Raw genomic sequence first — 27151 nt, 5'->3', positions numbered from 1 at the left:
TTCTAAAGGTGGCACGGCGTGTGTCACGTTGCGTGGGACAGTCAGGAACACATTCACAACAATGTGGCAGAATCTTTGGAATTGGAACTAGCAGTCCTGTGAGTCCAAGTGTTTACACTCCGTGTTGCTAAATATAATGGAAATACAACACACATAGCAGAATGCAGCGTTCAGTAGCTTGCTATAGCTAACGTTAGTTGTCTTGATTTAGCTATTGTAGCTACCGGTAGCCCATTCGACACTTTGGTAGTTAATTAAATGCACAGGTAGCTGTTGACTAACTAACGTATTCGGTTCCTTTGGCTGTTCCTCTTGACTTGTCCATGTCTTGTCAACTAACTAACTAACTAGCTAACGTACGTAGCTGAAGTGATACAGTGTTTGTGTCGTTCTTTGTGCAACACTTATGTGTAACGTTCGCTGGTTAGTCAAGCTCAAAAGGGCTGAATGTCAAAATGAGTTAGCTCTTAGTTTATCTAACCAAAAATGAGCCCTTATGCCGTGACATTGTGAATTCGCAATGCCGTGACCCGGATTCGAACCGGGGTTGCTGCGGCCACAACGCAGAGTACTAACCACTATACGATCACGGCGAGCTACCAGGGCCGTGTTTAGAGGAGGGGACTTTGGGCTACTCAAACGTGCACATACTGCTACGTAGTGACGTGTACACGCTAGCTAAGCGGTTTCTCTTTTGTTCTTCAAATACTCGTTCACGGATGTTTAGGAACCGGTGTAATTTGCTTGTTTGTTAATTAGCCAGTTTAATTCAATCAATGGAATTTTGAAAGATTAGGATGAACCGTTTCGGAGTCCGCAGTATGTATGAGATGAGATGGGATGGGATGTATAGGCATTATGGACAGTAACGTTTTGTGGATACATTATATAGTATATCTGAAGAATACGTGGATATAATAGTATATGTAATGTTACAGCAATATTTGAATAGGATGGCCTTGACTAGAATACAGTGTATATTCATATGAAACGGGTACAACAATATGTAAACATTATTACATTGACCAGTGTACAAAGGCCTGCAGCCACTACGGTGCAGGGATAAGTAACCGGCTTAGTGACAGTGACTAAGTTTAGCTAAACAAGCATTTTTGTTTTAGCCAGACTATAGTTATCTAGGGGGGGGAAAAGAGCCCATTTGCCGTGACATTGTGTATCGCAATGCCGTGACCCGGATTCGAACCGGGGTTGCTGCGGCCACAACGCAGAGTACTAACCACTATACGATCACGGCGAGCTACCAGGGCTATGCGCTCGGAAGGAAGAATTAGATTTTTAACTGAAGCCTGCAGTGACGTGGACAAGCACAGTCATTTCATTTGCTTTGGCTGTGCATGCAAGTATTCACATTATTAGTTGTCCAAGCCGTTGTAATATTTCACTCAACGTAATTGATTTAGGTTTGAAATATATATAATCTGCTACTATGCAAACAGTATAGTTTATTTTCATAGCTAACGTTAGCTAGTACTAGCAAAATATTTATTTACATTTTATTTGTTTATTTAATCTCTATTTTATCATGAAGTCATACTGAGACCAATATCTATTTTACAGATGAGCCCTAAATTACAGAAATACACACGTCAAAATACAAATGAAATGCAACCAGAAAGAAAAACATGGTCATAAATAAACATATTTATCAGTAATAAGGTCCTCAATCAGCTTTCTGAATTGACCTACCAAAACATCCAATTGAAGAACCATTAACAACTGAAAGCAGTTTTACCTAACTCAATAGAGACCAAAGGAATTTCCAATTAGCCATCCCTGAGACCAGGCTGTGGTCTTACATGCAGCCTGGGCCAATTGAAGAATGCCTCTGAATTACCAGTGAGTGATCAACACTATCGAAGTCTTTTGACAGGGCAATTAGAGGGCAGAACAATGCTGCCTTTATCCATACAATTAACACACAATTTACATATTTCATAACAACACTAGCGAATATATATATACCAATGTTTGTTGTATGCCAAATAGCTGTTTTATAGTAGTTTGAATGGCTAACCGTGGCTTTTTCTCAGGAGGATACTCCAGAGCTGTGATAATGAATGGAAAACTCATCCCTCATACTCCACTGGCTGTGGACTTCTGGCAGGTTAGGAAGTGTCCGCACGTCCGCCTGTTCTTCCTGTCCCATATGCACAGTGACCATACTGTGAGCCTGACCTCGACCTGGGCCAACAGACCAATCTACTGTTCACCGGTTACTGCCACGCTGCTCAAACTCAAACTACAGGTGTGACAGACAAAGTATCAATTATATTCTACATTAAACACAAGGCAACAATGAGGAATGTGAATATGGGATAATTGTTTCAACTATTCTTGCTTGCCATGACCAATTCTTGAGCTAGCTATTGAAATATGAATGACTGTATACACCATAGCATCAGTGGAGGCTAGTGAAGGGAGGACGGCTCATAGTAATAGCTGGAATGGAGCGATGGAATGGAGCGACGGAGACCATGTATTTGGTGTATTTGAACCCATTCCACCGATTCCGCTCCAGCCATTACCATGAGCCCGTCCTCCCCAATTAAGGTACCACCAACCTCCTGTGCGTAGCATCTCCTTTTTATTTGTTGAGTATCTTTTAGGTGCTTCAGTTTGTGATAAGGCCTCCTCTCTTCCTCTCTGTGTTCAGGTGGGAGAGAGATGGATCCATCCTCTGGAGGTGGGGGAACCCAACACGTTGCCTCTGGATGATATAGGCAAGGAGAGGTTGACCGTGACTCTCATGGACGCTAACCACTGTCCAGGGGCCGTCATGTTCCTGTTCCAAGGATACTTTGGCACCATACTCTACACTGGTGACTACTCTACACACCTTATTCTACACACCATACTCTACACACCATACTCTACACACCATACTCTACACACCATACTCTACACACCATACTCTACACACCATACTCTACACTGGTGACTACTCTACACACCATACTCTACACACCATACTCTACACACCATACTCTACACTGGTGACTACTCTACACACCATACTCTACACTGGTGACTACTCTACACACCATACTCTACACACCATACTCTACACACCATACTCTACACTGGTGACTACTCTACACACCATACTCTACACTGGTGACTACTCTACACACCATACCCTACACACCATACTCTACACACCATACTCTACACTGGTGACTACTCTACACACCATACTCTACACTGGTGACTATTCTACACACCTTATTCTACACACCATACTCTACACTGGTGACTATTCTACACGCCATACTCTACACTGGTGACTATTCTACACACCATACTCTACACTGGTGACTATTCTACACACCATACTCTACACTGGTGACTATTCTACACACCTTATTCTACACACCATACTCTACACTGGTGACTATTCTACACGCCATACTCTACACTGTTGACTATTCTACACGCCATACTCTACACTGGTGACTATTCTACACGCCATACTCTACACTGGTGACTATTCTACACGCCATACTCTACACTGGTGACTATTCTACACACCATACTCTACACTGGTGACTATTCTACACACCATACTCTACACTGGTGACTATTCTACACGCCATACTCTACACTGGTGACTATTCTACACACCATACTCTACACTGGTGACTATTCTACACACCATACTCTACACACCATACTCTACACTGGTGACTATTCTACACACCATACTCTACACTGGTGACTATTCTACACACCATACTCTACACACCATACTCTACACTGGTGACTATTCTACACACCATACTCTACACTGGTGACTATTCTACACACCATACTCTACACACCATACTCTACACACCATACTCTACACTGGTGACTATTCTACACACCATACTCTACACTGGTGACTATTCTACACACCATACTCTACACACCATACTCTACACACCATACTCTACACTGGTGACTATTCTACACACCATACTCTACACACCATACTCTACACACCATACTCTACACACCATACTCTACACTGGTGACTATTCTACACACCATACTCTACACTGGTGACTATTCTACACACCATACTCTACACACCATACTCTACACTGGTGACTATTCTACACACCATACTCTACACTGGTGACTATTCTACACGCCATACTCTACACACCATACTCTACACTGGTGACTATTCTACACGCCATACTCTACACTGGTGACTATTCTACACACCATACTCTACACTGGTGACTATTCTACACACCATACTCTACACTGGTGACTATTCTACACGCCATACTCTACACTGGTGACTATTCTACACGCCATACTCTACACTGGTGACTATTCTACACGCCATACTCTACACTGGTGACTATTCTACACGCCATACTCTACACTGGTGACTATTCTACACACCATACTCTACACTGGTGACTATTCTACACACCATACTCTACACTGGTGACTATTCTACACACCATACTCTACACACCATACTCTACACACCATACTCTACACTGGTGACTATTCTACACACCATACTCTACACTGGTGACTATTCTACACACCATACTCTACACACCATACTCTACACTGGTGACTATTCTACACGCCATACTCTACACACCATACTCTACACTGGTGACTATTCTACACGCCATACTCTACACACCATACTCTACACACCATACTCTACACTGGTGACTATTCTACACACCATACTCTACACTGGTGACTATTCTACACACCATACTCTACACACCATACTCTACACTGGTGACTATTCTACACGCCATACTCTACACACCATACTCTACACTGGTGACTATTCTACACACCATACTCTACACACCATACTCTACACTGGTGACTATTCTACACACCATACTCTACACTGGTGACTATTCTACACACCATACTCTACACACCATACTCTACACTGGTGACTATTCTACACGCCATACTCTACACTGGTGACTATTCTACACGCCATACTCTACACTGGTGACTATTCTACACGCCATACTCTACACTGTTGACTATTCTACACACCATACTCTACACTGGTGACTATTCTACACGCCATACTCTACACTGGTGACTATTCTACACACCATACTCTACACACCATACTCTACACTGGTGACTATTCTACACACCATACTCTACACTGGTGACTATTCTACACACCATACTCTACACACCATACTCTACACTGGTGACTATTCTACACACCATACTCTACACTGGTGACTATTCTACACACCATACTCTACACACCATACTCTACACTGGTGACTATTCTACACACCATACTCTACACTGGTGACTATTCTACACACCATACTCTACACACCATACTCTACACTGGTGACTATTCTACACACCATACTCTACACTGGTGACTATTCTACACACCATACTCTACACACCATACTCTACACTGGTGACTATTCTACACACCATACTCTACACGCCATACTCTACACTGGTGACTATTCTACACACCATACTCTACACACCATACTCTACACACCATACTCTACACTGGTGACTATTCTACACACCATACTCTACACTGGTGACTATTCTACACGCCATACTCTACACACCATACTCTACACTGGTGACTATTCTACACACCATACTCTACACACCATACTCTACACACCATACTCTACACTGGTGACTATTCTACACACCATACTCTACACTGGTGACTATTCTACACGCCATACTCTACACACCATACTCTACACTGGTGACTATTCTACACACCATACTCTACACTGGTGACTATTCTACACACCATACTCTACACTGGTGACTATTCTACACGCCATACTCTACACTGGTGACTATTCTACACACCATACTCTACACTGGTGACTATTCTACACGCCATACTCTACACACCATACTCTACACTGGTGACTATTCTACACACCATACTCTACACTGGTGACTATTCTACACACCATACTCTACACTGGTGACTATTCTACACACCATACTCTACACTGGTGACTATTCTACACACCATACTCTACACACCATACTCTACACACCATACTCTACACTGGTGACTATTCTACACACCATACTCTACACTGGTGACTATTCTACACACCATACTCTACACACCATACTCTACACTGGTGACTATTCTACACGCCATACTCTACACACCATACTCTACACTGGTGACTATTCTACACGCCATACTCTACACACCATACTCTACACACCATACTCTACACTGGTGACTATTCTACACACCATACTCTACACTGGTGACTATTCTACACACCATACTCTACACACCATACTCTACACTGGTGACTATTCTACACGCCATACTCTACACACCATACTCTACACTGGTGACTATTCTACACACCATACTCTACACACCATACTCTACACTGGTGACTATTCTACACACCATACTCTACACTGGTGACTATTCTACACACCATACTCTACACACCATACTCTACACTGGTGACTATTCTACACGCCATACTCTACACTGGTGACTATTCTACACGCCATACTCTACACTGGTGACTATTCTACACGCCATACTCTACACTGTTGACTATTCTACACACCATACTCTACACTGGTGACTATTCTACACGCCATACTCTACACTGGTGACTATTCTACACACCATACTCTACACACCATACTCTACACTGGTGACTATTCTACACACCATACTCTACACTGGTGACTATTCTACACACCATACTCTACACACCATACTCTACACTGGTGACTATTCTACACACCATACTCTACACTGGTGACTATTCTACACACCATACTCTACACACCATACTCTACACTGGTGACTATTCTACACACCATACTCTACACTGGTGACTATTCTACACACCATACTCTACACACCATACTCTACACTGGTGACTATTCTACACACCATACTCTACACTGGTGACTATTCTACACACCATACTCTACACACCATACTCTACACTGGTGACTATTCTACACACCATACTCTACACACCATACTCTACACTGGTGACTATTCTACACACCATACTCTACACACCATACTCTACACACCATACTCTACACTGGTGACTATTCTACACGCCATACTCTACACTGGTGACTATTCTACACACCATACTCTACACACCATACTCTACACACCATACTCTACACTGGTGACTATTCTACACACCATACTCTACACTGGGGACTATTCTACACGCCATACTCTACACACCATACTCTACACTGGTGACTATTCTACACACCATACTCTACACACCATACTCTACACACCATACTCTACACTGGTGACTATTCTACACACCATACTCTACACTGGTGACTATTCTACACGCCATACTCTACACACCATACTCTACACTGGTGACTATTCTACACACCATACTCTACACTGGTGACTATTCTACACGCCATACTCTACACTGGTGACTATTCTACACACCATACTCTACACTGGTGACTATTCTACACGCCATACTCTACACACCATACTCTACACTGGTGACTATTCTACACACCATACTCTACACTGGTGACTATTCTACACGCCATACTCTACACTGGTGACTATTCTACACACCATACTCTACACACCATACTCTACACACCATACTCTACACACCATACTCTACACCGGTGACTATTCTACACGCCATACTCTACACTGGTGACTATTCTACATGCCATACTCTACACTGGTGACTATTCTACACACCATACTCTACACTGGTGACTATTCTACACACCATACTCTACACTGGTGACTATTCTACACGCCATACTCTACACACCATACTCTACACTGGTGACTATTCTACACACCATACTCTACACTGGTGACTATTCTACACGCCATACTCTACACTGGTGACTATTCTACACACCATACTCTACACACCATACTCTACACACCATACTCTACACACCATACTCTACACACCATACTCTACACCGGTGACTATTCTACACGCCATACTCTACACTGGTGACTATTCTACATGCCATACTCTACACTGGTGACTATTCTACACACCATACTCTACACTGGTGACTATTCTACACACCATACTCTACACTGGTGACTATTCTACACGCCATACTCTACACTGGTGACTATTCTACACACCATACTCTACACTGATGACTATTCTACACACCATACTCTACACACCATACTCTACACTGGTGACTATTCTACACACCATACTCTACACTGGTGACTATTCTACACACCATACTCTACACTGGTGACTATTCTACACACCATACTCTACACACCATACTCTACACTGGTGACTATTCTACACACCATACTCTACACTGGTGACTATTCTACACACCATACTCTACACTGGTGACTATTCTACACACCATACTCTACACTGGTGACTATTCTACATGCCATACTCTACACTGGTGACTATTCTACACGCCATACTCTACACTGGTGACTATTCTACACACCATACTCTACACTGGTGACTATTCTACACACCATACTCTACACTGGTGACTATTCTACACACCATACTCTACACACCATACTCTACACTGGTGACTATTCTACACACCATACTCTACACTGGTGACTATTCTACACGCCATACTCTACACTGGTGACTATTCTACGCGCCATACTCTACACTGGTGACTATTCTACGCGCCATACTCTACACTGGTGACTATTCTACACGCCATACTCTACACTGGTGACTATTCTACACGCCATACTCTACACTGGTGACTATTCTACACGCCATACTCTACACTGTACTTCAGTCTCTCTCTAACTAGTCAAAGGCGGAGGTAGCGGTCCTGCTGCTGGGTTGTTGCCCTCTTACGGCCTCCCCCACGTCTCCTGATGTACTGGCCTGTCTCCTGGTAGCGCCTCCATGCTCTGGACACTACGCTGACAGACACAGCAAACCTTCTTGCCACAGCTCGCATTGATGTGCCATCCTGGATGAGCTGCACTACCTGAGCCACTTGTGTGGGTTGTAGACTCCGTCTCATGCTACCACTAGAGTGAAAGCACCGCCAGCATTCAAAAGTGACCAAAACATCAGCCAGGAAGCATAGGAACTGAGAAGTGGTCTGTGGTTACCACCTGCAGAACCACTCCTTTATTGGGGGTGTTTTGCTAATTGCCTATAATTTCCACCTTTTGTCTATTCCATTTGCACAACAGCATGTGAAATTTATTGTCAATCAGTGTTGCTTCCTAAGTGGACAGTTTGATTTCACAGAAGTGTGATTGACTTGGAGTTAAATTGTGTTGTTTAAGTGTTCCCTTTATTTTTTTGAGCAGTGTGTGTATATATATATATATTTATCATAGGCTGCAATAGCTACTAAATAACATTTCCAGTGGCACACTGACTCACCTATAGATAAAGCCCTAGGCTACTCACAGGGATGGCTGAGAAGCTCCTCTCAAGATGAGCTACATTGAAAAACAGTGCTGCTGTTAGCTCCAAGTTGAGACTTGTTGAGAAAATATGTTTCTGTTGGTTCTACAGACAGATTATCGGCAGTAGGCATTGGCTTTCCAAACTGTACGTTTTCCCCGTGATTGTATTTATGAAATCTGCAAAAGGCAAACCGACAGCTGCAACCAAACATAGACATATAATCCAATGCTCGATTTTTATAGACCTGTCAGCAACGGGTACGGCTGAAATAGCTAATTCCACTCATTTTTGAAGTGATGTCCACATACTTTTGTGTGCATATATAGTGTATGTAGTGCCTGAAATGTAATAAAATATGCTGTTTTCTCACCTTACTTCTAAAGAGTATGTACCTTCTCTGTCTTTCCAGGAGATTTCCGCTACACTCCGTCCATGCTGCGTGAGCCGTGTCTAAGGACCAACACCACTGTAGATGTCCTGTACCTGGACAACACTAACTGTGACCCCACACGCACCCTGCCCTCCAGACAACGAGCCACTCAGCAGATCAAAGAGATCATCCGTAGCCAGCCCAAGCACAATGTTGTCATTGGTGAGACAGAAGCTTTTAACTGTTAAGCTACTCGTTTTTGTGTAGTGTAGTGTTGTGTGTGTGTGTGTGTGTGTAGGTATGATACTGCTTGTCTTGCCTTGCTACAAGTCCTGGTAGCTCTCCGTTTCTCGTATAGTGGTTAGTGCGCTGGCGTTGTGGTCGCCGAAACTCTGAAATCGTTAGCTGGCTGTAATCAAACTGTATCCAAAAAAGATAACTATTCATCTGTGCTTTAACTTGAAACGGGCATTTAGCCAGCTCCCTCTGACAGTGACCGCACGCTTGAGTATCTCCTTAAATTTCCCCATCAGTCCTGGTAGCTCGCCGTGATCGTGTAGTGGTTAGTAGTCTGCGTTGTGGCCGCAGCAACCCCCGTTCGAATCGAATTAGTCTAGAAATGCTATGATAGATTCATTCCCTAAACTTGAAACTCGCGCTCCACCTACGCATGTCGGCATTTGAAGTCGGCCTTGTTGTTATTTGATCATGTGTATTATGCGTCTATTTCACGTTGCACTGTGTGTGTCGTTCCACAAGTAAATTGAGACCATTTATAATGAGTTTGAGTAGTGGTTGACGTTCCACAGACCTTTAAACCTAATATTGCAGTGATAATTAATGGTTGGGGTAATTTTTGTTTGTTTTTGCTGTTCCCCAAATAGTATTTTAGAGTTTAAAAAAAAAAATTGTCTAGAAATGCAGTAAATGAGCTTCAACTTACAAAAAAGGCCCCACTTTGACATATCCTGTTAATCTGAACTGACCCCCCATATCCTGTTTATCTGAACTGACCCCCCATATCCTGTTTATCTGAACTGACCCCCCATATCCTGTTTATCTGAACTGACCCCACTATACTCTAGGTTTATCTGAACTGACCCCCCATATCCTGTTTATCTGAACTGACCCCACTATACTCCAGGTTTATCTGAGCTGACCCCCCATATCCTAGGTTTATCTGAACTGACCCCCCATATCCTGTTTATCTGAGCTGACCCCCCATACTCTAGGTTTATCTGAACTGACCCCCCCATACCCTAGGTTTATCTGAACTGACCCCCCCATATCCTGTTTATCTGAGCTGACCCCCCATATCCTAGGTTTATCTGAACTGACCCCCCATATCCTGTTTATCTGAGCTGACCCCCCATACTCTAGGTTTATCTGAACTGACCCCCCCATACCCTAGGTTTATCTGAACTGACCCCCCCATATCCTGTTTATCTGAACTGACCCCCCATACTCTAGGTTTATCTGAACTGACCCCCCATATCCCAGGTTTATCTGAACTGACCCCCCATACTCTAGGTTTATCTGAACTGACCCCCCATACTCCAGGTTTATCTGAACTGACCCCCCATATCCCAGGTTTATCTGAGCTGACCCCCCATACCCCAGGTTTATCTGAACTGACCCCACTCCTGGTGGTATAGAGATGCAGTAGATCATGTTGTAATTGTATGTCTATGTCTGTGTTGTCTGCAGGCCTCTACACTCTGGGTAAGGAGTCTCTACTGGTACAGCTGGCCATGGAGTTTAAGACCTGGATTGAAGTGTCCATCGAGAGGCTAAAGACTCTCAGAGCCCTGGAGCTACCAGATGTCTTCACCACTGAACCAGGAGCGGGTCGGATCAGGGCCGTGGACCAGTCAGAGATCCGCTCCACCAACCTCCTCCGTTGGAACAGGGAACACCCCACCCTGGCCATCCTGCCCACCAGCAGACCCCTGGTCTCCTTCCACCCTAACATCCACGTGGTGCCTTACTCTGACCACTCCTCTTACCAGGTAGGTGTTAAGTTCATGTTTTAAGTATCCCTATATTTCTGTTATTACGGGGCTATCACTCAGTCAAGAGTGCGCCTGCGCAGGGAGTCTTGTTGTTGATGGACCTAGCCTGGAGTGGAATGGCTACCTTGTAGTGTGTTCATATAGTATAGTTAACTTTGTTAAACTGGAAGCTTGTCGTTGTGTCATTTCGAGTTAACATTGGTAGCAGAGGATGGCTAATAACTACAATGTGCCACCTCGTTTCGACGAGAAGAGGTCGTACGAAAGTTGGGAAAATGAACTTGGAATCTGGACACGCGTTACTAATCTGGACGTGAAAAAGCACTTGCGGTGGTATTATCGCTGGAGGGAAGAGCGAGAGATACAGCACTGGAAATATCCGTTGAGGATTTGAACAAGGATGACGGTATGGTGAATTTGATCAGAGCACTGGATTCTGTGTTTCTTAAAGAAGAGAAAGACTGTGCCTACGAGGCATATTCAAACTTTGACAGTGTTACGAGAGATATTTCGGTTGCAATGACGGACTACATAATTGATTTCGAACAGAGGTACAATAGAATGCGCAAATACGACATGGGTTCTCCTGGATGCAGTGGTAGCGTTCAAGTTGCTAGATACTGTCTGTCTGGATGGTAGAGACATGGTTCTCCCAGATGCAGTGTTAGTGTTCAAGTTGCTAGATACTGTCTGTCTGGATGGTAGAGACATGGTTCTCCTGGATGCAGTGTTAGCGTTCAAGTTGCTAGATACTGTCTGTCTGGATGGTAGAGACATGGTTCTCCCAGATGCAGTGTTATATTTCAAGTTGCTAGATACTGTCTGTCTGGATGGTAGAGACATGGTTCTCCTGGATGCAGTGTTAGCTTTCAAGTTGCTAGATACCGCCTGTATGGATGGTAGAGACATGGTTCTCCCAGATGCAGTGTTATATTTCAAGTTGCTAGATACTGTCTGTCTGGATGGTAGAGACATGGTTCTCCCAGATGCAGTGTTATATTTCAAGTTGCTAGATACTGCCTGTCTGGATGGTAGAGACATGGTTCTCCTGGATGCAGTGTTAGCTTTCAAGTTGCTAGATACCGCCTGTCTGGATGGTAGAGACATGGTTCTCCCAGATGCAGTGTTATATTTCAAGTTGCTAGATACTGTCTGTCTGGATGGTAGAGACATGGTTCTCCCAGATGCAGTGTTATATTTCAAGTTGCTAGATACTGCCTGTCTGGATGGTAGAGACATGGTTCTCCTGGATGCAGTGTTAGCTTTCAAGTTGCTAGATACTGTCTGTCTGGATGGTAGAGACATGGTTCTCCTGGATGCAGTGTTATATTTCAAGTTGCTAGATACTGCCTGTCTGGATGGTAGAGACATGGTTCTCCTGGATGCAGTGTTAGCTTTCAAGTTGCTAGATACTGTCTGTCTGGATGGTAGAGACATGGTTCTCCTGGATGCAGTGTTATATTTCAAGTTGCTAGATACTGCCTGTCTGGATGGTAGAGACATGGTTCTCCTGGATGCAGTGTTAGCTTTCAAGTTGCTAGATACTGTCTGTCTGGATGGTAGAGACATGGTTCTCCTGGATGCAGTGTTATATTTCAAGTTGCTAGATACTGCCTGTCTGGATGGTAGAGACATGGTTCTCCCAGATGCAGTGTTATATTTCAAGTTGCTAGATACTGTCTGTCTGGATGGTAGAGACATGGTTCTCCTGGATGCAGTGTTATATTTCAAGTTGCTAGATACTGCCTGTCTGGATGGTAGAGACATGGTTCTCCTGGATGCAGTGTTAGCTTTCAAGTTGCTAGATACCGCCTGTCTAGATGGTAGGGAGAAACAGTTGGCTTTGATTGCTTGTACTGTGCTGACTTTTGCATCAATGAAGTCGGCACTAAAAATAATTTTGGGTGAAAAGACGTCTGTCACGCCAATAGCAGATGGAACGCAAGTGAGTGACGCAGCATATTACACCGGGCAGCTGAGAAAAGGTGCCAACAAGTCACGTTCTCAAGACAACCAGAAGAGGGCGCCATTTCCCGGTACAAATCCACTGGACAAATATGGAAGGAGATCAAAATGTGCTATTTGTCAAAGCACTTACCATTAGGTTAAAGACTGTCCTCATAAATGTAGTGTAAATGTGTGTAGGGTGCCGTCTTTCGGATGGGACGTTAAACGGGTGTCCTGACTCTCTGAGGTCATTAAAGATCCCATGGCACTTATCGTAAGAGTAGGGGTCTTAACCCCGGTGTCCTGGCTAAATTCCCAAACTGGCCCTCAAACCATCATGGTCACCTAATAATCCCCAGTTTACAATTGGCTCATTCATCCCCCTCCTCTCCCCTGTAACTATTCCCCAGGTCGTTGCTGCAAATGAGAACGTGTTCTCAGTCAACTTACCTGGTAAAATAACGGTAAAATAAAAAAAATAAAAAAAATAAAGATGAACAAGTTAAACTAACAGAGGAAAATGTAAACACAGAGATAGAGCAGTGTAACATTACACTGTTTTCAAATGAATCTGCTTCTGATACTGAGATTGTTATAGTTGAATCCTTAGGATCTGCTGTGATTGATACTGCATGTACACGGACAGTGTGTGGTGCAAAATGGCTTGATAGCTATGTCAGTGAACTAAATATGAAAGAAGTACAAAATATGATTGACACACCAAGTAACAGAGCTTTCAAATTTGGAGATGGGAGAATTGTCCATTCTACCAAGAGAGTTAAGATACCAGCAAAAATTGGTCAGACTAAGTGTCACATTGAAACAGAGGTGGTCCCTACAGATATCCCCTTACTATTAAGCAAAGCTTCCCTCAAGAAGGCAGAGGCTGTACTAGACATAAAAAATGACAAGGCAGTGATGTTTAAACAACCAGTGACCCTTGAACTTACTACCTCAGGCCACTATTGTGTAAACATTTTAGACAAAGACATCACACAGAGTCCATGCAAAAATGAGATTTTGATGGACACGGAGCACATGGAGATTCTGACAGTCACAGAGAATATGAACACAAAAGAAAAACACAAAGTATTGTTAAAGCTTCACAAACAGTTTGGACATGCTACAGTTGACAGACTTCAGAAGTTACTCAGCAGTTCAGGGAATAATGATGATGAGAAGTACGAGTCTGGAGACAAACGAGTTGACTGTCAAGAGTGGGATGGACCGGGAGTAGTCATTGATCAAGATGGTGTGGTGATATTTGTGAGGCACAGAGGCATCATTGTCAGGGTGCATCACTCAAGATTGCGGAAAGTAAATGATCAACAAAATAGAGGGGCTGTTGCTGAGAATCAGTCTCCTAATGAAAATGACAAAAAGGACACATTAACAGACACAAACCTACCAGATGTCGCATCCAATGATATGGACACTGAAACAGGAAATGGAGCAGAGACCTTCAACCATGCCACAGGTAATACTGTTGAGCGTTCAAATGAGGAAAACATTCAACAACAGCCACATGTGTTAAAAGAACATGGTTGTTCCAATCTGAAAACTGAACAAACTGTTAAATACATGGACAGAGAAAGTGGTATTCCACATACAGCAACCGTCATTGGACGAGCAAGAAAAGCCAAAGGAAAACACCAGAACTGGTACAACTTGCAGTACTCTGAACCAGCTGCACTTTCTGGTACAACAGGGTCAGCTGACCTGTCACTTGTAGATAATATCAGAATTGAACCAATGGAAAATCGAGAAAAACAGAATGACATTCAAAATGATGATGTACTTGAAACAAAGGACGTGTCATTTGACTCAGCTAAGCTAGATGAGCTCAGTAATTGGAGGAAAAATGGAGTGTTTGAGGAAGTCAAAGACATTGGTCCAAAATGTGTCTCAACAAGGTGGGTGTGTACCCTTAAAGAATCCTTAACTGGAATAGTGCCAAAAGCACGTCTAGTGGCTAGAACTCCCAAAAGTACTTGCCTGTCATGTTGATGACTTTATCTGGGGTGGCTCACAGACCTTTGCTTCAACTGTGATTCCACACCTCAAAGCTGTTTTCTAGGTTGGCCGTGAGGAGCATGATCATTTTTGTTATGTTGGCATAGAGTTTATTACAGTTGATGGAACAATACTGATGCAACAGGAGAGCTATATCAAGAATCTTCAACCCATTCACCTGGATTCTTCAAGAGCCCTACAAAGGAATTCCCTTCTGTGGAATTGAAGCTGGTCAATTGAGGTCAAAGATAGGACACATTTTATGGGATGCTAGACAGAGTAGACCTGATGTGATGGTTGCAACTTGGCATCTAACACAAAACACGCCACTGTACAAACCATTCACGAGGCAAACAAAGTTGTTCATAAACTGAAATCACAACAAGTGACTTTAAAGTTTCAGCATGTTGGAAAAGATGACTCTTTGAAACTAGTTGTCTTCAGAGATGCTTCGCTAGGGAACCTTACAGATGGAGGCACACAAGGTGGACATCTAATGGTGTTAATGGGTGAAGGAGGAAGATTCTCATCTGTTGGCAGTCAAAAAGGATCAGAAGGGTTGTCCGAAGCACACTTGCTGGAGAAACACTTGCTCTTGCGGATGGAATTGACAATGCGATCTTTCTTGGAACTCTGTTCTCAGAGCTTACCACTGGTGAGACAAAACGGCACTTTCTACCTGTAGTTTGTGTCACTGACAACTACTCATTAGTTGATGCTGTGAAGTCAACCAAGTCTGTCACAGAGAAAAGACTTAGAGATTAGCAGCATCAAGGAACTTATTCAAGCACAGAGAATCCAGCGGATTCTGTGGTCGACCACAAAGGAACAGCTTGCTGACTGTCTGACTAAAAAAGGAGCATCTGGTCTTGTGCTCCTACAGGCTCTCGCTCCTACAGGCTCTCAGTAATGGAAAGTGGCAGCTTGAGTAATACAAATAAAAACTGTCACACAACCCATTTGTAATGGGGACCGTGAATAATACTTGGACATTTAATTATGTTGTTGATGTTTTATTTGTCTTTAAAGAAAAGGGGGAGATTGTTAAGTTCATGTTTTAAGTACCCCTATATATCTGTTATTACGGGGCTATCACTGAGTCATGAGTGCGCCTGTGCAGGGAGTCTTGTAGTTGATGGACCTAGCCTGGAATGGAATGGCTACCTTGTAGTGTGTTCATATAGTTTAGTAAACCTTGTTAAACTGGAACCTTGTCGCTGTGTCATTTTGAGTTAACAGTAGGGATGAGTGTAACATGGACCACTCCTCTTACCAGGTAGGGATGAGTTCAACATGGACCACTCCTCTTACCAGGTAGGGATGAGTTCAACATGGACCACTCCTCTTACCAGGTAGGGATGAGTTCAACATGGACCACTCCTCTTACCAGGTAGGGATGAGTTCAACATGGACCACTCCTCTTACCAGGTAGGGATGAGTTCAACATGGACCACTCCTCTTACCAGGTAGGGATGAGTTCAACATGGACCACTCCTCTTACCAGGTAGGGATGAGTTCAACATGGACCACTCCTCTTACCAGGTAGGGATGAGTTCAACATGGACCACTCCTCTTATCAGGTAGGGATGAGTTCAACATGGACCACTCCTCTTACCAGGTAGGGATGAGTTCAACATGGACCACTCCTCTTACCAGGTAGGGATGAGTTCAACATGGACCACTCCTCTTACCAGGTACGGATGAGTTCAACATGGACCACTCCTCTTACCAGGTAGGGATGAGCTCAACATGGACCACTCCTCTTATCAGGTAGGGATGAGTTCAACATGGACCACTCCTCTTACCAGGTAGGGATGAGTTCAACATGGACCACTCCTCTTACCAGGTAGGGATGAGTGTAACATGGACCACTCCTCTTACCAGGTAGGGATGAGTTCAACATGGACCACTCCTCTTACCAGGTAGGGATGAGTTCAACATGGACCACTCCTCTTACCAGGTAGGGATGAGTTCAACATGGACCACTCCTCTTACCAGGTAGGGATGAGTTCAACAGGGACCACTCCTCTTACCAGGTAGGGATGAGTTCAACAGGGACCACTCCTCTTACCAGGTAGGGATGAGTTCAACAGGGACCACTCCTCTTACCAGGTAGGGATGAGTTCAACAGGGACCACTCCTCTTACCAGGTAGGGATGAGTTCAACAGGGACCACTCCTCTTACCAGGTAGGGATGAGTTCAACATGGACCACTCCTCTTACCAGGTAGGGATGAGTTCAACATGGACCACTCCTCTTACCAGGTAGGGATGAGTTCAACATGGACCACTCCTCTTACCAGGTAGGGATGAGTTCAACATGGACCACTCCTCTTACCAGGTAGGGATGAGTTCAACATGGACCACTCCTCTTACCAGGTAGGGATGAGTTCAACATGGACCACTCCTCTTACCAGGTAGGGATGAGTTCAACATGGACCACTCCTCTTACCAGGTAGGGATGAGTTCAACATGGACCACTCCTCTTACCAGGTAGGGATGAGTTCAACATGGACCACTCCTCTTACCAGGTAGGGATGAGTTCAACATGGACCACTCCTCTTACCAGGTAGGGATGAGTTCAACATGGACCACTCCTCTTACCAGGTAGGGATGAGTTCAACATGGACCACTCCTCTTACCAGGTAGGGATGAGTTCAACATGGACCACTCCTCTTACCAGGTAGGGATGAGTTCAACATGGACCACTCCTCTTATCAGGTAGGGATGAGTTCAACATGGACCACTCCTCTTACCAGGTAGGGATGAGTTCAACATGGACCACTCCTCTTACCAGGTAGGGATGAGTTCAACATGGACCACTCCTCTTACCAGGTAGGGATGAGTTCAACATGGACCACTCCTCTTACCAGGTAGGGATGAGTTCAACAGGGACCACTCCTCTTACCAGGTAGGGATGAGTTCAACAGGGACCACTCCTCTTACCAGGTAGGGATGAGTTCAACAGGGACCACTCCTCTTACCAGGTAGGGATGAGTTCAACAGGGACCACTCCTCTTACCAGGTAGGGATGAGTTCAACAGGGACCACTCCTCTTACCAGGTAGGGATGAGTTCAACAGGGACCACTCCTCTTACCAGGTAGGGATGAGTTCAACAGGGACCACTCCTCTTACCAGGTAGGGATGAGTTCAACAGGGACCACTCCTCTTACCAGGTAGGGATGAGTTCAACAGGGACCACTCCTCTTACCAGGTAGGGATGAGTTCAACATGGACCACTCCTCTTACCAGGTAGGGATGAGTTCAACATGGACCACTCCTCTTACCAGGTAGGGATGAGTTCAACATGGACCACTCCTCTTACCAGGTAGGGATGAGTTCAACATGGACCACTCCTCTTACCAGGTAGGGATGAGTTCAACATGGACCACTCCTCTTACCAGGTAGGGATGAGTTCAACATGGACCACTCCTCTTACCAGGTAGGGATGAGTTCAACATGGACCACTCCTCTTACCAGGTAGGGATGAGTTCAACATGGACCACTCCTCTTACCAGGTAGGGATGAGTTCAACATGGACCACTCCTCTTACCAGGTAGGGATGAGTTCAACATGGACCACTCCTCTTACCAGGTAGGGATGAGTTCAACATGGACCACTCCTCTTACCAGGTAGGGATGAGTTCAACATGGACCACTCCTCTTACCAGGTAGGGATGAGTTCAACATGGACCACTCCTCTTACCAGGTAGGGATGAGTTCAACATGGACCACTCCTCTTATCAGGTAGGGATGAGTTCAACATGGACCACTCCTCTTACCAGGTAGGGATGAGTTCAACATGGACCACTCCTCTTATCAGGTAGGGATGAGTTCAACATGGACCACTCCTCTTATCAGGTAGGGATGAGTTCAACATGGACCACTCCTCTTATCAGGTAGGGATGAGTTCAACATGGACCACTCCTCTTACCAGGTAGGGATGAGTGTAACATTGTAGTAAAATAATAAGTAACTGCTGTACACACGATTTCACCTCTGCACATGATAACATTATCATTACTGTACATTTTTCGGTATGACAGCTTTTGAAAAAGGTGCTGTAATTTTTGTACAACCTAAGTGAAGGAGTCCCGACTAGTCCAGCTGGCCATGGAGTTTAAGAACCCATCCCAAAATTACAGCACCAAAAGGTGTCATACCGAAACTATGACAACAGATGTTCAGAGGTCAAATCGTGTATTCACTAGTTATCGTCATTTTTCATACAGTGTTGAACTCTACACCAGATATGAGAAACCAGAGAATAGTTCAGAAGAGGAATTACCTTACCGGGGTGGCAGGTAGCCTAGTGGTTAGAGTGTAGGGGTGGCAGGTAGCCTAGTGGTTAGAGTGTAGGGGCGGCAGGTAGCCTAGTGGTTAGAGTGTAGGGGCGGCAGGTAGCCTAGTGGTTAGAGTGTAGGGGCGGCAGGTAGCCTAGTGGTTAGAGTGTAGGGGCGGCAGGTAGCCTAGTGGTTAGAGTGTAGGGGCGGCAGGTAGCCTAGTGGTTAGAGTGTAGGGGCGGCAGGTAGCCTAGTGGTTAGAGTGTAGGGGCGGCAGGTAGCCTAGTGGTTAGAGCGTTGAACTTGTAACCGAAAGGTTGCAAGATCGAATCCCTGAGTTGACAAGGTAAAAAATCTGTCGTTCTGCCCCTGAACAAGGCAGTTAAGTTAACCCACTGTTCCTAGGCCGTCATTGAAAAGAAGAATTTGTTCTTAACTGATTTGCCTAGTTAAATAAAGGTAAGATTAAATAATTCACCAAGTATATTTACATTTACTCTGAACTCTACTTGGTGACATGGTTCAACACCAAATCGGTTGATTTGTCATGTGCACAGGATACAGGTGGTGTTCACAGTACAATGACATTCTTTAAAAAGGGTACTGCTGAGATTTTAACTCTGTATCTCCTGTTTACTAGACAGGCGCATTAACTAACTAAGCCACAAAGCCAGGTAGTCTAATCTGAGTTGGAACGACCCATAGAGTACGAGCCTTACTCCTGCTTCCGTAGCGTGAGGCACCTGGATGTTGACGTACGTCCCCTGGATGTTGAAGTACGTCCCCTGGATGTTGAGGTACGTCCCCTGGACGTTGAGGTACGCCCCCTGGACGTTGAGGTACGCCCCCTGGACGTTGAGGTACGCCCCCTGGACGTTGAGGTACGCCCCCTGGACGTTGAGGTACGCCCCCTGGACGTTGAGGTACGCCCCCTGGACGTTGAGGTACGCCCCCTGGACGTTGAGGTACGCCCCCTGGACGTTGAGGTACGCCCCCTGGACGTTGACGTACGCCCCCTGGACGTTGACGTACGCCCCCTGGACGTTGACGTACGCCCCCTGGACGTTGAAGTTGAAGTACGTCCCCTGGACGTTGACGTACGCCCCCTGGACGTTGACGTACGCCCCCTGGACGTTGACGTACGCCCCCTGGATGTTGAAGGATGTACTTTAAGGATGAGTTCAACACAAGTTTTTTTTTTTAAGAATCAATCAGTTGATGGTTACTATGGTTACTAGGGTTACTCATTGATTTAAAGATGCCCTCCAGCTATTTTGGAACTTTACCTGTTGAAAACTATATTTAAAGTAGACCTACAGTAATGTAATTTACAAGGGTAAAATAAGAGGAAAATAGTATTATTATTATTTATTTTTTATAACTGCAAACTTAAAGCTGAGATCCGCTGGCTGCTCCAGCTCTATTTGTTATTGTTTTGAGGAGATCAGCGGTGTGGTGAAAAAAATAACTATCGCTGCACACTCTGCTGTTCTATCACACCAGCACAATCAAATCACATGTTATTGGTCACATACACATGTTTAGCAGATGTTATTGCGGGTGTAGCGAAATGCTTGTGTTCCTAGCTCCAACAGTGCAGTAATATCTAACAATTCACAACAATACACACACACATCTAAAAGTAAAATAATGGAATTAAGAAATATTAGGATGATTGTTATGTGATTGGATGTATAATCATTATGGACAGTAACGTTTTGTGGATACAATATATAGTATATCTGAAGAATACGTGGATATAATAGTATATGTAACATTACAGCAATAGTTGAATTAGGATGGCATTGACTAGAATACAGTGTATAGTCATATGAAACGGGTACAGCAATATGTAAACATTATTACATTTACCAGTGGTCCATGTACATAGGGCAGCAGCCTCTAAGGTGCAGGGATGAGTGGGTGGTAGCCGGCTAGTGACAGTGACTCAGTTCAGGGCAGGGTACTGCTGCGCCTTCTTCACCACACTGTCTGTGTGGGTGGAAGGTTTCAGATTGTCAGTGATGTGTACGCCGAGGACCTTGAAGCTTTTTACCTTCTCCACTGTGGGTCCGTCAATGTGGATAGGGGCGTGCTCCTTCTGCTGTTTCCTTTATGTCCACGATTAGCTCCTTTGTTTTGTTGACGTTGAGGGAGAGGTTATTTTCCTGGCACCTCTCTGCCTGGGCCCTCACCTGCTCCCTGTTGGCTGTCTCATCGTCGTTGGTAATCAGGCCTACCACTGTTGTGTTGTCTACAAACTTGATGATTGAGTTGGAGGCGTGCATGGCCACGCAGTCGTGGGTGAACAGGGAGTATAGGAGGGGGCTGAGCACGCACCCTTGTGGGACCCCTGTGTTGAGGATCAGTGTAGTGGAGTTGTTGTTGCCTACCTTCACCACCTGGGGGGGTGGTCTGTCAGAAAGTCCAGGACCCAGTTGCACAGGGAAGGGTTCAGACCCTGGGCCCCGAGCTTAATGATGAGCTTGGAGGGTACTATGGGGTTGAAGGCTGAGCTGTAGTCAATGAACATATGGGATAGGGCAGTGTACAGTGCGATGGCGTACAATTTGTGCCATGCAATGAGGATACCTGGACGACCTACTGAAATGTGCCATGTAACGTGAATGAGGTGAAAAGGAGCCTGGAGTACCACTTTCATGTTTTTAGTTTTTTTTAGTTTCTTAACTAATAAATAAGTTTCCCATAAAAAAAATATAGTAAGAGGTATGCATACTTGACAAACGCTTACTTACATCAAACCAAAATCAAAGTTTTTGTCATATGCACAGAATACTGCATAGTGTACACAGAACAATGACATGTTTACTAGACAGGCACGTTAACCAGCTACGCCACAGTACCAGTACTTACCAGTTAAAATAATAGAATTCACAAGGTGCAATTTCAAAATGTGGTTGTGCATCAGCAGTCACTTAATTATCCCATGTCAGCTCCATTTTGTTTTAGATTGGTAGGTCCGTCTAGCGGCCAGCTATATAAACTTGTAGTGAGCATGGTCGAATTACCGACCTGGGTGGGGCCCAGTTGATAATCTGTTATCATATTAAAACTGCAAACATTTGCCTCCACGCTATGGCAAAATGTGTAGAATTGCAGTAAATTAGCTGTAAAACATTTTTCTCTCCGCTGCATGGCAAAATGTGTAGAATTGCATAAAATGTGTTATAAAATTGCTAATTCTTCTCTCCGCCACATTGCAAAATGTGTAGAATTGCAGTAAATAAACTTTAAAGCAGATTTTCTCGGTCTTCGCTGTCACGAGGAGGCCCCTCATGATGAGTTCTGTGTTGTTGTGGCCCCCACACCCCCATCAAAGTTGCCCATCCATGGATTACACAGTCAAGTTTTAATTCATTCAAAAAGAACCCTTATGCTATGACATTGCAATGCCTTGACCCAGATTCGAACTAGGGTTTCTGCGACCACAATGCAGAGTATCAACCACTATACGATCACAACAACCTACCAGGATTGTACACTTGTGGAATATATTAGGTTTAATAGCTCAAGCCTGCAGTGGTTTAACCTTTGTATGGCTCTGCATGCAAGGATCGTTCCAAGACCATTTAAGATATTAAACTGGTTCTGTCTTGATATCCCATCGAGAAACTAGTGTACAGACACCCTTGATTTAATTTAAATGTATTTATGTAACTCATCCCTCTTTCCTACCAGGAACTGGAGGACTTTGTCTCGGCCCTGCAGCCCACCTCCCTGGTCCCCATCGTGGGCAGACTTACCTCTGGCATCCCCTCCTTCTCTGCCCTGCTGCCTAGGAGAAAACACCACGAAGTCCTGGTTCCCGAGTCAGTCCGGCGCTACATGAAGGGCCGGCACGAGTTGCCGGTTCAAGACCCTGGTCAGTCCAGCTTCCTGGGTTACAGTAACCTGCTGCGGAGGCCTATCCGACCCCCTCCACCCAGAGGGGTGGTGTTTGAGTCCCCCCCTAAGGCCCCCTCCAGAGACTCCAGACCTGGGTCGGTGGTGGACGAAGCCTGGGAGACAGGGTCCATGGAGCATCCTCATCAGGAGGAAGAGATGGACACAGAGTTGGATGCAGATAAAGATGGAGAAGATTCAGACTGTATACTGATGGATCTGAGTAAAGACCACAGCCCTAACAAAGACACATGGCCCAGCTCCAGCCCCAGCCTGACCAGAGACCCCAGCCCCAGCCTGACCAGAGACCCCAGCCCCAGCCTGACCAGAGACCCCAGCCTGACCAGAGACCCCAGCCTGACCAGAGACCCCAGCCCCAGCCTGACCAGAGACCCCAGCCTGACCAGAGACCCCAGCCCCAGCCTGACCAGAGACCCCAGCCTGACCAGAGACCCCAGCCCCAGCCTGACCAGAGACCCCAGCCTGACCAGAGACAGAGCCCCATGGAGCCTGAATCTGGTCCACAGGGTCTCAGAGAACCTGGATTTGGAGGAGAGTGTCCCTTTCAGTCAATTCACCCAGAGTAACTTCACACTCATGGAGGTCCTGAGAAACACTGCCATTTCACTGAGGCCCAGAGCTGTGAGAGAGGAGACCCATCCTCAGTATTTGCCTCGTGACAATGACAATATGGCCGCCTTAAACTGTAACTTAAACGCAGTACCAGTTAACATAAGCAGTTCCCACAATGAACATCCAGACCAGGAGATAGAACGTCTTCCATTACCTCTTCTAAGCCTGAGCCCCTGTTCCAGTGACAGTACCTGTGGGAACACTAGTGACCCCACTGAAACGCATACACAACCTGAACCTACAGAAGACTGTGAGATGTCTCTTCTGCTGTCCCTCCCTTTCTCTGAGGAGGACGTGTCTGTCTCTGGTTGCTATAGGAACACGCTTGTTGACCGGAGCTTTTTGGGAAAGTTCAGCCTCTCTCCTTCAGACTTGGAGTAGGGTGAAGTTGCCCGAGCCTAGACACTGATCTCAGGTCAGTTTTTCAATTTTCCCCCCACTAATGGCTAAGGGTATGATTGGGAGAGGTGAAGCTGATCCTAGATCTGTACCTAGGGGGAGCCTTCCAGTGAGGGAATAGAAGTCTTCAGTTCCACTCTGCTGTGGAGAGGGACCTTAGCTGCTAACGCCAGACAGAGACAGAGGACAATGTGAATACTAACGTGTCAACGTTCTTTCCTCCACATTCCTTAAAAAGACTTGTACTGTTGTTGTTTTTTTGTGTGTTTTTTTTTGCTTTGTCGGATGGAGATTTTCCATTTAAATTTGTTTTTGGGTTCAGGACTGGGCTTAATCTGTGTCTGGGAAACTGGCCCGTTATATTTGACTTTAAGTGCATATTTCACTGTGTCATTTAATTTCTGACATGATTGGTGTTTATACAGGTGCAGTATTTACTCAGCTCTCACCTACTCTGTTATGGCTAGGTTGTATGTTGCATGGATTCATGTCATTTCCCACAGTGTCTGAACCATGTTTTAAATGTGACTCATTGGTGAAAGACTACATCCTGTAGCCCATGTGTTCTATGCCTTTTAACGCTTCTCACAGTTCACTATTGATTATATATATATATATTATATATATATATATATATATATATAATATACACTGAGTATACCCAAACATTAGGAACACTTTCCCCCCGACTGTTGTCAAGCTCTCTGCCATCCAGGACCTATATGTCAGACAGAGGAAGGCCTGAAACACTGCCAAAGATTCCAGCCACCAAAGGCCATAGACTGTTCATTCTGGTACCGTCCGGCAAACGGTACTGGTGCATCGGCTCCCATACCAACAGGTGCTGAGACAGCTTCTACCCCCAAGCCATTAGACTGCTAAATAGTTAATTAAATGGTTACCCGGACTATCTGCACTGACCTTATCTTGTACTGACTCAATGCACACTCACAAGACTATATACACTGAGTGTACAAAACATTAGGAACACCTTCCTAATATTGAGTTGCACCCCCTTTTTGCCCTCAGAACAGCCTCAATTTGTCGGGGAATGGACTCTACAAGGTGTCGAAAGGGTTCCACAGGGATGCTGGCCCATGTTGACTCCAATGCTTCCAACATTTGTGTCAAGTTGGCTGGATGTCCTTTGGGTGGTGGACCATTCTTGATACACACAGAAACTGTTGAGCATGAAAATCCCAGAAGCATTGTAGTTCTCGACACAAACAGATGTGCCTGGTACCTACTACCATACCCAGTTCAAAGACACTTAAATGTTTTGTCTTGCCCATTCACCCTCTGAATGGCACACATACCCAATCCATGTCTCAATTGTCTCGAGGCTTAAAAATCCTTCTTTAACACGTCTCCTCCCCTTCATCTACACAGATTGAAGTGGATTTAACAAGTGACATCAATAAGGGATCATATCTTTCACCTGGATTCACCTGGTCAGTCTCTGTCATGGAAAGAGCAGGTGTTCCTAATGTTTTGTACACTCACAGTTTACTGTTGATTAAAAAAAGTATTGTTACCATGGAATTTAAATATATGGAGAAATATATGTAAAATAAAGTTTAAAATGTTGATGTTTAATTCCTGTTTGTGGCTGCTGTACAAAGTTACTCAGTCAAATACTGTAGTTTCCGTGGCTGATGGGAAGCTTCTCCCAATACCTTGTAATTACAACATTTGGCCAGAAGGAGGCAGTCGATTGCCGATAGATTTAATATGTTCTGGTGTTTCCCATAGAGAATGATAGAGGACTCAAGTTACAGAGCTCCAACATTGACTCTAGCTAATTGAAGATGAATAGGGTTCAGATGGAGTTTCCATGGGTGAATATATAAAGAATATAAAGTGAATATGTTTTTGATAATCTAAATTCTAGTTCATACCTACTACCTACAGTATGTTTTTTTATTTTATTTTATTTTTTTATTTTACCTTTATTTAACCAGGTAGGCCAGTTGAGAACAAGTTCTCATTTGCAACTGCGACCTGGCAAAGATAAAGCAAAGCAGTGCGACACAAACAACAACACAGAGTTACACATAAACAAACATTCTACCTCAGTTACACATAAACCTTCTACCTGTTACACATAAACAAACCTTCTACCTCAGTTACA

At 44.6% G+C, this 27151-nt stretch overlaps 1 protein-coding gene and 2 non-coding genes across 4 annotated transcripts; 1 reads left to right on the top strand and 2 right to left on the bottom strand.

Moving 5' to 3' along the window:
• Nucleotides 1-26607, top strand: dclre1b (DNA cross-link repair 1B). Of its 2 annotated transcripts, none has more exons than XM_071373088.1 (6): nt 1-98; nt 2052-2266; nt 2675-2840; nt 9871-10053; nt 11539-11840; nt 23785-26607. In XM_071373088.1, the coding sequence occupies exons 2-6, from the start codon at nt 2075-2077 to the stop codon at nt 25000-25002; spliced, it is 2061 nt and encodes a 686-aa protein (XP_071229189.1). In that variant the 5' UTR covers nt 1-98; nt 2052-2074; the 3' UTR covers nt 25003-26607. The 2 variants fall into 2 exon arrangements, with proteins under 2 accessions (XP_071229189.1, XP_071229190.1); XM_071373089.1 differs by lacking the exon at nt 1-98 and adding an exon at nt 615-1857.
• On the bottom strand, nt 522-593 carry trnah-gug (transfer RNA histidin (anticodon GUG)). The gene has a single exon. It is a non-coding gene; the product is annotated as a tRNA-His (tRNA).
• On the bottom strand, nt 1184-1255 carry trnah-gug (transfer RNA histidin (anticodon GUG)). The gene has a single exon. It is a non-coding gene; the product is annotated as a tRNA-His (tRNA).
• Nucleotides 26608-27151: the final 544 nt, after the last annotated feature.

The sequence above is a fragment of the Salvelinus alpinus genome, chromosome 28 (genome assembly GCF_045679555.1).
Source record: "Salvelinus alpinus chromosome 28, SLU_Salpinus.1, whole genome shotgun sequence".
In the NCBI taxonomy this organism is placed as follows: Eukaryota; Metazoa; Chordata; class Actinopteri; order Salmoniformes; family Salmonidae; genus Salvelinus; species Salvelinus alpinus.
This window is presented reverse-complemented; position numbering and strand designations above follow the sequence as displayed.